General features: G+C 30.4%; 1 protein-coding gene across 9 annotated transcripts in view; it reads right to left on the reverse strand.

The window, feature by feature from the left end:
- Positions 1–16,175, reverse strand: part of LOC143083736 (nck-associated protein 1-like) — a 66,713-nt gene that overhangs the window by 33,177 nt on the left and 17,361 nt on the right. For all 9 annotated transcript variants that reach the window (XM_076260028.1, XM_076260027.1, XM_076260025.1 and 6 more), the window contains exons 6-17: positions 15,811–15,901; positions 15,270–15,407; positions 13,879–13,927; positions 12,294–12,447; positions 11,432–11,494; positions 10,705–10,801; positions 10,020–10,144; positions 7,633–7,673; positions 7,167–7,258; positions 6,350–6,431; positions 3,406–3,464; positions 2,483–2,628 (exon numbers count right to left, since the gene is read on the reverse strand). In XM_076260028.1, coding sequence (XP_076116143.1) covers positions 2,483–2,628; positions 3,406–3,464; positions 6,350–6,431; positions 7,167–7,258; positions 7,633–7,673; positions 10,020–10,144; positions 10,705–10,801; positions 11,432–11,494; positions 12,294–12,447; positions 13,879–13,927; positions 15,270–15,407; positions 15,811–15,901 — 1,137 coding nt within the window. The remainder of the gene's footprint in view (positions 1–2,482; positions 2,629–3,405; positions 3,465–6,349; positions 6,432–7,166; positions 7,259–7,632; positions 7,674–10,019; positions 10,145–10,704; positions 10,802–11,431; positions 11,495–12,293; positions 12,448–13,878; positions 13,928–15,269; positions 15,408–15,810; positions 15,902–16,175) is intronic.

Below are 16,175 nucleotides of genomic sequence, written 5' to 3' on the forward strand. Positions count from 1 at the left end.
TTGTCAACGTCTGCGCTCTATTTTTCCTTTTAAATTGGTTGAAATCCATCTGTTTTTGTCAAATTTCACCAAAACCCTTTATTTTGACCTATTTGGGATGTAAAAATCAACGTGTGAGAATAAAATCTTGGTAAAAACAGTTCTGTTAAACTTTCTCACATGTCTTTAAGGCAACTTAAAACATTTATTGTCTTATAACTATGAACTTTATAATTGGGGCCAAATATGGCCCTTACCGAACTTACTCCTTTAAAAAGCTATTAAATTATTAATTTAAGTTGCAGAATATAAATGTTATCAGGTCAATGTCAGAAAAATATAATTTTTTTTGTAATAACACAAAACTGGGAAGGGCTCAGTGTAACCTTCCCCTTCCCCACTTTCTAAGCCTCATAAAAAAAAAAATTATGTTTTCCTGATACATGTATTGACCTAACATTGTATATGCCTTCACCTGTAGATACCATCACTAGACAGGCATTAGAATGGAACTCCTAAGCACATTGGAGACCAGGAAGACCTTTTCACAGCTGGAGAAGATCAAGCCACAAGAAGCTGGAGGAAATTGGATATACCTGTAGCGAAGCAAAAAGGATAGCCCAAAATAGAGAACGGTGGTAAGCGACTATGGCAGCCCTATGTTCCACAAGGAATGAGGAGGATTAAGTCAAAAGTAAGTCTTCACCTAGAGCACATTGAGGTAAAGTAACTGCTGTATTTTTTCTCTTATAACAGAACTCATACATAGGTCTTGATTATATCCAACTACTGCCTAGGTCATTGCTTGTTGATTGAAATTCCTATCATAAATAGGAATGAAAGATACAAATAGCACATTAAGTTGTGCGGGATGTATAAATACGCAATTCAGTAAAGTTCAAGATTTTACCCATGTGCTTCATATATTTATCCATTGAGAGTGTAAATTATTTGGAAAATAGTTGCATGTTTTCAGAATATACATTTTATTGTACTTCAGTTTCCTATTTCAAGCAAAATATGCTTTGGACCATATGATTTATTTTCAAAAAATGTCATTCATCAATTATTTCTTCTGTAATATGAATCTGTTACAAAAACAGCTATTTAAGGGGAAGTTACTCTATATTTCATTGCAGACAATGTATGTTTAGGATTCAATTGAATATTCTAAAATATTCTGAATTCTCTTTTGGTTCAAGGAATTTAATTATTGGAATATTAATTGCACAAAGGGAAATAACTCATTATAATTTTGTTTGCTCCTTGATTTTTGTAAGAAAAGGTAATGTCATTTAATTATATGTTTATATATAAATCTGAATGCAGATATCATGAAGAACAGAAATATAAAATAAGTTACAAGAACAGATTAGCAATGCAAAAACTGTTCAAACATATGATAGAAAAGTAAAAAAGGGGAATTAACCCTCAAAATGTTTATAAACCTAACTGATAGAAATTTATTATTCTAACACTAAATAAATATTAAAATATCATCTAGTTGCTTAAGGATGTCTGCTGGTCATGTTTTTGAATTCTTGTCATATTTTCGATTTTCTCAGGTTTTATCCATACAAATGTATTAAAAAAAAATTTACACGAGACCCCACTTTTGTCTTCATAAATCTGTTCAATAGATCATTTATGACCATTTGAATTTTTTGTCATGAAATCCTTGTTATTTTTTCTTGGTCTAAAGGGTAAAAAACAATTCCAATGTTAACAAATAGTAAAGTCTGAAGAAAACCCTTTTCCCGCCATCTTCTAAATGTCTCGTATTTTGAAAACTACACACGAGACTATCGATTTTATTACTTTATTTTGTTTAAATTTCAAAGTTGTTTTCATTTTAAGCAACCACATGAAATCCTTGTTATTTTAAATTAGAGCAGCAGACATCCTTAAACTCTTGGAGATATAGGATTGATTATATAAGGGTAAATGATTAGCTTCTCCTCTCCAGATCAACATTATTCACCATTTGTGAAAATATCATACTGCAAAGTCCACGTTTTGAGATTCTAAACCCCCAAAAATAATTGAAAATTATTCAAAAAAGTATACTATGTCACTATGCATATGACAAGTCAGGGGCGGATCCATCCATTTTAAAAAGGGGGTTTCCTAACCCAGGACAAAGGGGAGGTTCCAACTTCATGTCCCCATTCAAATGCATTGATCGTCCTAAAAAAGGGGGGTTCCAAGCCCCGGAACACCCCCTCCCTGGATCCGCGCCTGCAAGTGTATATTTTCTTATATTTTCACTGAATTCAGTAGTTTTCCCCTAGCTTCTAAGATATAAACGATGTCACAGAATGTGGCACTAAAAACCAATAAGCAAATACTGAAATTTGATAACTGGTTAAAAATTTCTGAACTTGAACAAACTGACATCAAACAACCAATAAATCACGACAGCCTCTTTTTCACTAAGTAGGGCTTACACTGAATATTCATGTTTTATTCATCAACGCCTCGAGTCCCTCTGCATTTTACCTACCAATATATTGATAAATCTGAAGTTTCCACCAACATTTGATCTAAGTAATCCACCATCTTTGTATGGAAGCAGATGGTGTTCATGTGTTTGGCAATATCTATATGGTCCTTCAGAATCAGTGCTGCTTTTCCTACACTTGTATATGCCTGAAGAGGGAAATGACTCTATATTTTTTTGGCTCCATGATTTAAAAGTGTAATGCATTTATGGCTTTAAGTTAGCAATATGATAAACAAAAATAATATGCACAATTGAATTATTTTGATTTAAGAAATTTATGCTCATTTCTTTTAATTTATTGGAAAAATGTTACTGCGATTTCAGATGGCAGTGCTTAAAATACTTTTTTTTCTTACCTTGTATTTTTGTTTTACTTTTCATTGATCATTCGAAAGTTTGCATTGACACTTCAGTAAATTCAGAAATTATTGGGAGGTTTTTATTATTGCAAATAATGCGGCTTGGTGAGTACTGCAGTAATATTAACTCACATACTAAATTCTTAGCATTCAATAGTTTCTGAATAAACAGTATATGGAAGCATATTTTTTGGCTTATCACAAGACCACTTCCCATATATGTCCTGCATTTCTTAAATCACACATTAAAATTCAGTACATGGAATTTTAATTTCAAATTTTTTTTTTCATAATATTTCCCTTTTCAGAACCATAGCAAAATTGAACCAGTTGATACAATGAGATATTCTAATTTCAAATTGATATTTGAATGAATAGGAGCATTTAAATAATTGAAAAGATAAAATGTTGTTATAATATTCTTATCATGTATATTCCATAAAAATGACCTACATTTATTTTTTAGGACAATAAGTTTAGGAACATTATGTAAAATGCAAAAATGAAACTTAATTACAAATCACAAACTATGAAAATTAACCCTTTAATGGTTACAACACATACCTGAAGTCTGAACCAATCCAGTCTGATTCCTCTAAAGTCAAACAGTACATTTTCTTCAACTGAAATAAAAATTATTAGATATTTCAAAATGGATGATGTGAAAATGTGCAGACTCCATTATTTTGTTATCTTAATTTACATTTCACCAAGTAATAATACAACGCTTAAATTTTTCACTGGAAGAATTCCAAGGTGAATATACTATACCTCTTAAATTCCATGTTTTCATCATGTAAGCAGTGTTTTTAAAGGAGGACATAGGATTTGAGGATTTGAGGCCAAATTGATTCTAAATCCAATACATTTCAATATTGTGTTTAGTAAATTCAAATGTTAAATCCTTATAATAATTCAATATTTACCTTGCTGTTTTGGTTTAAAAATATAACTTGAGACAAAATTGGTCCTAACTCTAAACATGTTGCAATATGATTGATTCACAAATTGATATTCTTACAACTTTTACATACTTCACTGTTTTGGTTTGAAATATAACTTTAAAAGCCATAATAGACAGAAAATTCACTAAACTTTCTAAACTATACATAATCAAAACTAGATGTGTCAAAGCTACACGAATGGCCCCGTCTCAAAAAGTTGAAAAATCTGCAATTTCAGTAACACATGTGGATACAAACATGATGGTGGTCTCACAAATTAAAACTCAGCTCAAAATCTGGAGATGTATAGAAAAAAAGTCTGTATAACTGTGATTTTCAAAAATTTAACATAGTCCAAAGCCTGTAATTTCTTCAAAAGTTAGCAGAGTGGAACAAAACTTAAACTTGATTTGTAACACATCTTGGTTAACTCACATGCCAAAAATCATCCCAATATCTGAAAGCGTTTAGAAAAAAAGTCCATATAACTGTGATTTTCAACAATCTAACAAAGTCCATAGCCCGTAATTTTGGCAAAAATTAACCGAGCATAACAAAATTTAAACTTGATCTGTAACACATCATGGTTAACTCGCATGCCAAAAATCATCCCAATATCTGAAAGCGTTTAGAAAAAAAGTCTGTATAACTGTGATTTTCAACAATTTAACAAAGTCCAAAGCCTGTAATTTCGGCAAAGATTAGTGGAGCGCAACGAAACTTAAACTAGATCTGTAACTCATCATGGTTAACTCACAAACCAAATTAGCCCAATATCTGAAGGCGTTTAGAAAAAAACTATGTATAATGGTTTGTTGCAGAATGATGGAATGACGGAATTACGGAATTATGGAACTACAGAATTTGGGAATTTCAGACAAGGGTAAAACTATATGGCACCAATAACTTCGTTGAGACCATAATAATTTCGGCAAAAATTAGCTGAGCGTAACAAAACTTGAACTTGATCTGTAACACATCTTGGTTAACTCACATGCCAAATATCATCCCAATATCTGAAAGTGTTGAGAAAAAAAGTCTGTATAACTGTAATTTTCAACAATTTAACAAAGTCCAAAGCCCGTAATTTCGGCAAAAATTAGTTGAGCGGAACGAAAATTAAACTTGATCTGTAACTCATCACGGTTAACTCACAAACCAAAAATTAGCCCAATATCTGAAGCATTTAGAAAAAAAACTCTGGCTTACTGTGATGGCTTTATATATTTTTGTCTTTTATTGTGATAAAATATTCATTTATTGAGTTTTGTTTTTGATTATTTCTGATGCTTACTACAGCTAAGCTATCCCCCCTTTTTCCTCTACCCTAACAACTTACAAATAACAACATGAATTATTTCGATTTTGTTATATATTAGATACTTAGGTTTTGTGTCTTATCATTTAATCTGATATGTATCTTTTCCAAAATGAAGAAAATATTTCCACCATTCTTGTTGTGAAAAAAAATCAATTATCTCCCCTGCTTTCATCCAGTTTGAACTTTTAAAATAGAACCTATAACAATATTTATTAAAAAAATCTAAATAATTGTTTTGTTATCAAATTCTATATTACATGTTGACTATAAAAGAATGAAATAACAGAATAATAAAAAAGATGTATTAACAAATTAAAATCCTACTATATACTCTTAGTTTAAGCTTGATTTAATTTAATGGTATAATTTTGATGGCCTTTTTCCTTCATACCAAATATCAAAAGTTTTTAGAAACACCTTTACCAATTGGGGAGGTTTAAAAAAATAAAATATATAAGAATACAAAACATATATACAATGTCCTTCCCAACAGAAATGACATGATACAAAATTACAACTGAGAGAACCATAATGCATCAAAAGGCGTCAGTCCTTAGATCTAATCAACATCCATCAGAGTAATGCCTCAGTTTGATTTCATATACATGAGGGTCATGTCTAAATTCAATTGGGGGAAAATCGCCTTGTGTTAATTTGAATTTTAAGTCAGATCACAATTCAAAACAGGAAAAAAACAAAAAAAAAACATTGCAAACAAAAAATTTATATATATAATATATTGGGTCTCCATTAAAAAAAGTGAGAAAATTTTCTTGCTTGCAAGTTGCAACTGGGTAGATGCCTCTGCTCGTGAACTATTAGTCCCAGAGGGTATCACCAGCCCAGTAGCCAGTACTTCGGAACTGGTATGAAAATACGGATTTTTTGTGTTAATAAAATTTGCTGTTACAAAATGATAGAAATTATTATAAATTAAGGAATGTATCTCCCTCATGCAAAGCTCTGATTCCTTTCATGGAGTTTGGCTATACTTTTTGGACCTTTTGGATTATAGCTCTTCATCTTTTATATAAGCTATGGATTTCGAATATTTTGGCCACGAGCATCACTGAAGAGACATGCATTGTCAAAATGCGCATCTGGTGCAAGAAAATTGGTACCGTTAATTTTATTGCAAGGGAAGACTGGCCACAGTGGACGTCTGCAAACTAAGGGGATAAAAAATAAGAAGGCTCCAATAAACTTTTTACAAGGACTTATATTTAAGTATCAATATACAAACCTTGTTTAACGGTTAATGATGCAACTGTATTATATAATGATGACAAAATAATGGATTCATCTTCTGGACAGACTGCTAAATTCTACAAAAAATAAACAATACCATTTTAAAGAAGTGTTTGTTTTTCTAAACTTTTAGAGAATCGAAAATCCTATTAAAAAAAATAAATAATAGAAATCTTATTAAATCTGTATAATAAACAAAATATTGATAAGACCTTTAACAAGTTAGGAGCATATTAAGAGTCTGAATGTAGTCATTTTGTAGTGCTATATAAATAGAAAAGATAGCATTACCTTACTTGTGATTTTGCTCCAAAACTAAATAGAAATTTTTTTTATATAGGAAGTAATCTGAGTTACCTCCCCTTATGAAGCAATTTTGAATTAAAATTTTGTATTTATTGGAAAAAAATATACGAACAGTTAATTCATATTTATTCCTTCATTTAAACTTAGTTTTTAATATATATTGCATTTCTCAATCAGCTGAATACAGTACAAATTTGGACCATCATTATGGTCATTTCAATCCAGTATGGCAGAATCAGAGCATATTATCTGAAAATCTTTCCATTACCAGAAATCTTTCAAAAGCCCAAAATGGCTTCTGAAATTTAGAATAAAATCTTCCCTTTACTCGAAATAGCTTAGAAACAGCTTAATTGATTGATTGTTACTTGTTTGCTAAACATCCAATAGCAAATATCCCATGCATATTCATATATATTTGAGATCTGAATTTTGAACTTAATGCTTTAATCTTATATTGAAATCTTTCCATTTCTCAAGTTACATAAGAACAAAACATGCATTACCTGTATTAGTTGATTTAATAAGACAGAGTCGTAACCAGACAAATATTGCACAAAATATCTCTGTAAAACTTGGTTGTATTTCTTCACTAAACCTGCAAATATAAAGATTAAATCATGAAATTATAAATCTTCAATATCTGACATGGTATCCATATATAGAAATAAGCAGCTGTTATGAATAGATAAGAGTGAACTGTTTGAATTGTTTGACACAAGTAATTTTTGGGTTCCTATATAGCTTGCTGTTCGGTGTGAGCCAATGCTCTGTGTTCGAGACTCTACTTTGCCCAATAATGATTTACCTTTTCAAATTGTGACCTGTACGGAGAGTTGTCTCATTGGCACTTATATGACATCTTCTTATATCTATACACTGAAGTGTATTTTCTGTTTTAGTTTCATAATTGAATTTATGCTGAAGTCTGTTAGGCTGAAGGCTTTAGTACAAATATTAAATGAACCTTACCTCTTAATTCTTCCATGTAAAACAACAACTCTGGTAATTGTCTACAAAATACAAGATTTTTTTTTTTTTACAAATTTGATGTATTACAGGTAAGAGGACCATAAAATTATAAAAAAAACAAAAAACAAAGATGCTCAAAATGATCCTAAACTATCAACTTTTTTTTTTAACTACTCTAATATTCCTCATACATTTGTAAATGACACAACAGTTGTATAAAATATGTATTCTCCAAGGAGCAAGTAAAATAGCAAAACTACCTAACTCCAAGGAAAGTCCCAAATTGAAAGTCCTTTATCAAATAGCAAAATTAAAAACATCAAATGAATGGATAACAACTTTCATATTCCTGACATTTTCTTATGTAGGTGTCGTACCACCAATTAAAAGTCCCTATCTGTTCAACCAAATTTTGCAATTTTCACAGCTTTCTAAATATTTAACCTGAAGTTTGACTTCATAGAAACCAGGTATATCCTAAATGGTACATGTATCAACTTTCTACATTCCAATTTTCAAATCATATAAAAAAGAAAAGGTCTTCCGAATAGAGGTACCACTAAAGATAACCCCTGGTTTTCTGGAAATCTTAAATTAGTATACTATGGAGTGCATTAATCCTCAATTTTGAATGCAAACTCATAAACAAGTAAACTTTAGCTCAAAATGGTCTAAATATATTTCTCTTTCACTAAAAGTTTCATTTCTGCCAATTTGTTGGTTAGTTCAGGTAAACAATGACATCAAATGCACTATTTTTTGTCCGAGTAGGCCTACTTTCATATACGTTCTAAATTGGAGGGAGTATATGGTGGTGTGACACTTGTAGACAATGGTGAAAGGAGTAGATTCAGTAAGACCCCTTTTTGGCCACAAAATAGAGCAGTTTTACAAAATTGTGAAAATGTAATCTTTTAGCTATTTTTTGGAAAGAAGAATGCTTCTGCTACATAAATATGGGTTGTTTTTGACAATACAATGCACATATATTGGGTAATAGCATCATAAAGTCATGCCAAATTACTGAAATCTTCACTATTTCAGCATTTTAGTTAAATTTTAGACGGTTTCTGTCTTAAATGAAAGTGGCCACATTCGTGTTCATTTGTAATATTGAGATGTAAGTTGTATTTGATGATAATACATAACATATATTAAGGCTGAGGATGAACACGGATGTGGCCAATTTCATTTTTGACAAAAACCAACTGAAAAGTGACTTTTTTTTGCATATTTGATAGATTTTTCATATTTAAGCTTAAATCGGAGTGTTTGTAATGACTAAAATCAGTAAAAATCTTTCACATAAACTAATTGAATCAAGTGACATAGACACTGAAGTGATTAAAAAGTGAACAAATCATTCGTTAGATGAACCTGAAATTTGAGGCCAAAATCGGTCTTTACCGGACCTAATTCTTTATTTAATAAATTGTTTTTCAAACGTTTAATAATGTTTTTGACATTTGCAAATTGTCTCCTTAAATAATCATGTTAATTGAAGTATTATGGTCCAGATACCTTAATCAAAGTATTATGATGTGTTTTATATAATTTTCCCTTAACCCTTTCGCCGATGAGTCCAGGTTTACCGGGATTCACGCTTCAGACAGCTGACGATGAGTCCCGTTTTTATTCCTCTTTTATATTTCCCGCTTAAAACAGTGCAAACATGAGTTATCTTTCTTTGATGAATACCCGGATGATAGTGTAAACATGGCGCTTCCGTTTGTTAAAAATTGTGTCAATATCAGAGGAAATTTACGGAATTTACGAGAATTTGAAATGAGGGAACATTTTTTTTGAAAGAATATGGAAGAATTGAAGCCAAACTAGTATACTTTTTTCACATAAAATGTCGTTTTATGTACAAAACACTTGGAATGGACATCGTTCAGTGTGAGGAATTTGTACAGCCTCATAAAATTTTGCTGTTTTGGGTTAAAAAATTACGATTTGGGGTCAAAGTGCGGAATTTTGAGAATTTCACCTAAAAAATGCTGAAAATTTGAAAATTTGAACATTTTATGAAGAAAAAATTATCAAAACATGAACAAAACTGTGAACATGGTGTTAGTGAATGAAATAAATACACAAATAACTACAAACAAGTTTTTATTGACATTTATTATGAAGATCTCCCACTTGAGTAATAGTAGCCAGGGAAGCCATCGTCTCAGAGTAGCTTCTGTCTGGGCAGCAATCGGTGAAAGGGTTAAGAGTAAACCCTAAACAGAATTTATTATTAATAATACTTTTCTGACAATTACTAAATTCATTTATTTTTATGAGAACCAATTTCCTAGATTGCTGAAAAATTGTGTTTTTGCTGACACTAAATGTTCTTATAAATTCAAATGTAATATGCAAAATAACTAAATGTTTACCTGTCAACAAAATCTTCTTGTGACAATTTAATGTTATGTCGTTTCGATGGAGGATTATCAAAGTGTCGTAGTAACCAATGAATTTCATCTCTAGTAACGGACAAACCTTGCCATACATACAAAGCCTAAAAAATAAACACGTTAGTTTTCTCGTTTGAATTGTTTTACATTGTCTTATCAGGGCCTTTTATAGCTGACTATGCGGTATGGGCTTTGTTCATTGTTGAAGGCCGACAGGTGACCTATAGTTGTTAATGTCTGTGTCATTTTGTCTTTTGTGGATAGTTGTCTCATTGGCAATCATACCACATCTTCTTTTTTATATACAAAATGTTTTTTTTTTTTTATCTTTTTTTATTGGATTCAGTGATATGCTATTTTCTCTTTTCCATGATAAATATACACAAACACTTATTCTGAATTTCACATATGGACACAAACGTTTGCAAAAAAGTTTTAAAAAATAAAAAAGATATGGTTTAATTGCCAATGAGAAAACTATCTACCAGAGAACAAATGATGTAAAAGTTCTTTATTTCTGATTCTGATTCAAGTTTTTATTTGAATCTGACAAACTGTAAATGTAATTTGTAAGGGTAAATCATTTTGGTAAAAGGGGGGAACTCAATTATTTCTCAATCGTTTTACATTATCAAGAACTCCAAATAAGACATTATATTTTTACCTTTGGTCCAAGAAGACCTGGTTGATCAGCATATATCTGTGTCAGTTCACGTAAAGCAGATCTTAGAAATTTTCTTCTCTCCTTGTGTATTCCTGGCCTATAACATAATTAAAATAATTTGTATAATGAAAATAAAGGTAAACAGGAGAACAGCAATAAAGGTACAGTTCTTTTGCTTATATTTTTTCATGCCTATTAAGATTATGTTTCATGAATTAAAATGTCACATTCCTTCTTTTCTATTTAAAGCAATTCTTAAAACATAGGTTCATTTTTATTAAGTGCTTAACTTTAGCATAAATTTTTAGTTAGAGATGTGTGTTGGTGAGAATAATTTATATTTTTCTTTTTTTGTTTGAGTGTTGCTGTATTTCTGTTTTTCAGAAAAATGTCAGATACCAGAATGTAAGTTCTTATATATTCTGCAACAAAGGAATAAAAAGTGAAATTGCTTATGCTCACTGATGATTCCCCTGTCCAAATACTTGGCGATAAATAGGAAATTGTTGAGTGATGGATCTGAAAACTGTAAAGCCGATTTATATAAACCCTAACTCAAAATTTCAGATATCCTTGTAATGTAGCTCCTGAGAAAGATGCAACAGAGGTAAACCAGTATATGCCCACTTTTTAAAAGCGGGGTATAATTATTTGATATTCCTACATGACACCTAGTCATCTAATACCAGAACTGTGTACTTACGATAGGTACTAATTTACTACTTACGATGTTTGTAATGCACTATGTTGGAATTCTCTCACATCATCTATTTTTTTCTTCATATTGTGTCTAAAAATTGTTAAAAATAATAAAAAATTATCAAAGCACATGATATAATCATATAATATTTCTATCGGAATTTCTTTTAATATACAAATTTGACAATATTCTGTGTAACATCTCTGGATTGTCGTACTAATAACTGTAGAAGTTTATCTTTCATCTTTCTGTGATTTGAGTTAAAGAGAAACAATAATAGTGATTTTTCTGTTATTTTGAAATTGTCAATGTTTTAATATTTAGTATTCAATTCAGTGGATTTATTTATTTTTGGTGGATTGAGGAAAACTATTCGTGGATAATTGATTTTGTTGTTTTTTCAAAGTCTGCACACAATCTAATAGAAAATTTGAACGATAATTTGTTGAACATTTAAATTTGTGGTTTACCTTTAACCACAAAAACTGGTACCCACAATTACTAATGAATCTACAGTATACACTAATTAAACCCATTAAATTCATACTTTAATTAGACAAAACTTCAGTAGAAGCAAGGAACAACCCTAGACAATGTTTAAGGGTTGATAAGCACATATATTTACACATGATTTGTTACTGTGAATGTAAAAAAATCAAAATCATTTCTCAGATTGTTTGGAAATTATTCCCAGGCGTGGATCCAGCCATTTTAAAAAGGGGGGTTCCCAACCCAGGATAAAGGGGGGGTTCCGGCTATATGTCCCCATTCAAATGCATTGATCGGCCAAAAAAAAGGGGGGTTCCACCCCTGGAACCTCTGGATCCGCCAATGATTCCTTTCTATCCAAATGTAAGATACACTGATTTAGACATACTTTGTTACTTACCCTTTAATTGTTTCAAAGAAAGATACAATGAATCCATGTATGTGTAACACCTCATCTCTACATAGTTGTACAATATACCCTGACTGTAATACTTGTTTCCAAAGATCCCAAGCCTTAGCTTCTTGTAAATACTGGTAACATAACATCAACCCAACTATAGAAAGGATTCAAATATTTTTATATTTTATGTTAAGGATGTACTTAGGTGAGGTTAGGTGAAAATTAATAAATTAAAAAGTTAAAATTGATACTATAAGCTGGTAGAGCATCCATTAAGGATAAATATAAGCTAAAAATATTGATAGGTCATGGACCTCCTTTTCGAGATATTTGAGATATAAAATATGGCGGGAAAAGGCTGACTCTGACTTTTACCTTATATTTGCATTGGTATTATTAGGTTTCAAAACAAAAGAAAGAAAATTAAGAATGTTCTAAAATTTTGGTAAATGACCTTTCATGAGCTATTAAGTCTTGTATGAAAAAATAAATGGGTGTTATGGGGCTAAATATTTTACATTGTATTGTATGGAATAACACCCCAAGGAGTCTGAACATTTGACACAAATTCCAAAACCTCACCTAAGTACATCCTTAAGGCTGTGAGCCCAATTCCATATTAAAGTTATCTTGTTAGAATTTATTTAACTGTATAAATATATATATATGTAAGTAGTTCTAATCATCCCAAAATTTGGCATAGGTCTATAGTGCCAGTTAGAGGATTTTTTTTTCCTGCAAAATATTTTTATTTTTTGTTTGTTCACAAACCAATTGCCTTGTATTATTGGCAAATATAATGAATATATTGTATCTCCATTTTCAGATTCACTAATTTTTACCTGTCTATTTTTAGGGACGACATCAAAAGATCAATGTACACGTAGGATAAAAAACTGAAATCAAATAGCTTGGGAGTGGAGGGGTGGGGGTGTTAAAAGTTTTGTATATCTAAAATCGATTTTTACATATATCCCTATTGGTAAATCATTTTTTTCCAAATTAATTTAAGAGGGGGGTGGGGGGTCAGTGAAAAAACTATGTGAATTAAGTTTTTTATCCTACATTGAACTTTTGATGTCGTCCCTTAATTGATCAACCTTCTGCAATTTACACAGCAAAACAGTATTTTACAATGCCAAGTATATTTACTGCTGTCAATTGGCTACTAGCAACAGAACAAATAATGTTAAAGTTTCTAATTTTTAGTGGCAAAATACTCATTATAAATTTGTATATGTTTTTAGTTGTTTTTTAGGTCATAAATTAGGCAGTTGGTTTTTCATTTGAATTGATTCACATTTTGTAAGGTCACTGAATTTTATAGCTGATTATAAATTATTTGTTTTGCTCAATGCTGAAGGTCATTCATTTAACTATAATTGCTTAAATATGTGTCATTTGGACACTGGTCCATACATGTAGTTGTCTCATTTGCAATCACAAAAAATCTCCTTACTATATAGTCTGCCAAAAAATGCATACCCCTAGATAACTCTACCACTCTTATTTAAACTGATTCCAGGAAGTTTAGATCAACAATTAATTAGAGAAATGATTATAATAACAACATGTGTAAACTTACAAATAATCCATTTTTCCATTACATCTTGGGACAGATATTCACATTGAACCTATAAAATAATTGTGCATACATTAATAATAATTCAATCATATTTTCTATAAATATCAATAAATCTGTCACTGTAAAGTAGTAAATATCAACTGTAATTTTCCAAAGTGTCAATCATTTATGATAAAAGAGATGTTAGTAGTCATATATAGTTCCACAGAACTTTCTCTTGTTGGGCTTTATACTGTATACTGGTTGCCGGTATTTTAGCATCCAGGTTTGTTCAAGGTTGAGGCATAACAAGGAACAGTTAACTTTGATATTTTCCTTAAGTTTAAAGAAAGAATATGGATTGTTTTCATATAATTGTGGTCATTTTTAGATGACTTACAAGTTTTGACCCTTTATCAACCTGTTGAAATTATTCACACTAGATTCAAAGCATACTTTCATTGCATTTGCTTTATAAAATTTTAAAGGTAATTACATACAGACAATTTTCAAGGAGCAAGAAAGATAATTGGTTCATTTTGTAGAAAATGAATATAACTGAAATAAGACAAACATCAAAATTTCCTAATATATAGTACTTTAAGAAAGATCCTCTTTTAAAGGGGCACTAGCTACGAGATATATATAAAAAATCTAAAATAGGATTTTGTTTTTCAATCATTAATGAAGGTGAAATAGTAAAATAATAATTCACTTTTAGCAACAAGTATGGTTCATTTTTGACACAATAAGCTAACAAACATTGAAGATTAATTATTCACTTGCAAGTGAATAATTCAACCTCATTGAATCCATATTTATATGGACTTCAATTTTACCCCTTAGCTTGAGATGGATAACGCATGAATCCTGCATGGGCAGTCTTTTAAAGGAAAAGAATGTCAATATTGAAAGTGAAACAAAGGTAAGCCATTTGATTGACTGTTTCGATCGACAAGAAATCATTCTTATATGAACATATATTTTTCATCTATATTATGAAATCAAATAGACAAAGAAAAATCCAATTGCACGATTTTGCTAAATCTATTTATATCTATATTTATGTTTATAAACCTTATATGGTCATCGGAGGTTTTACGAGGTCAACTCAATATTAATGAGATGGAGTCAAGACTTATACACACGATACGAAGCTACATATTATCAATCCCATGCTCTATAAATTGTTAATTATAGACTTTTAATAATTTGGATAAATGTTTTACATGGTTATAAATCAAATATGGGAATTTGAGTCAAATCGGTGAACATCAATTTGATAGCTAGTGCCCCTTTAAAAAGACCAAAATGTCAAAAAAGATACCTTCCAAAGGGATATCTTACTTTTTCTTTAGCTTTTCCACATACATTTTTATTTGTTAATGAACACACTACTATTAAATTCTTACCATATCTGTTATTGGACTGTTCATTATTTTAGCAGGTTCTGCTAGCAAACTTAACATCTGCGTAGATCTCATCAGCTCTGCTGTTAAATTCCTTTTGGGGTAGATTACATGTAGTGACATAATGGCTGGGATCAAAACCTGAAAGAATTCAATTGATTTTTATTAATAAATAATTTGATAAATTAATGACACTGTGAAACGATATATGAAAGTTTGCATATGTTTAGGCAATTTTAAAATTTTCAAATATATTTTCGGTTGCCAAATTAAGAAGTTCAGTTAACTTTTCTTCTAGAACATATGGATTGAAAGTAACATTTTCAATATCTTTACTATCACAATACATCTAAATCAAGCTTTCAAACTAATAATAATATTCTTAATTTTTTTCAGCAAATTGTGAGTCAGAACATGAATTTCCACTAACTTTTCCGCTAGAACACATGAATTGAAAGTAATAGCTTCCATATTTCTTACCAATTCTGAATTAAAACTTGTAAATTTGTTCTACTGTTCAAAATGTAATGTGTTATTTATTTACCCTTGAATGAGGTACAAATTCCTCTGACATTTTTTTCATTGGGTGATCATAATCCTGAACCATTTGTCCAAGTCTTGGAAAGGAAGTATCACTGAAATATAGATAAGTATTGTTATCATTTTTAGCTACTGATTTATTGTATTAAAGTAAAAATCATGGGAGTATTATATTGACAGTAACTCCAACAAACCAACTTCAAATTTATAGTACGATGCCACAAAATCATTAAATATTTGTTCATTAACTATAATTCATTGTACTATAAATACATGGGTAAAACATATTCCCATGATTGATCATAATATCAAATATACCGAAATAACCAGTTGTGTACTTATAAACAATGCAATGGTGGCATCACAAAT

Source organism: Mytilus galloprovincialis, chromosome 7 (genome assembly GCF_965363235.1).
Source record: "Mytilus galloprovincialis chromosome 7, xbMytGall1.hap1.1, whole genome shotgun sequence".
Taxonomy (NCBI): Eukaryota; Metazoa; Mollusca; class Bivalvia; order Mytilida; family Mytilidae; genus Mytilus; species Mytilus galloprovincialis.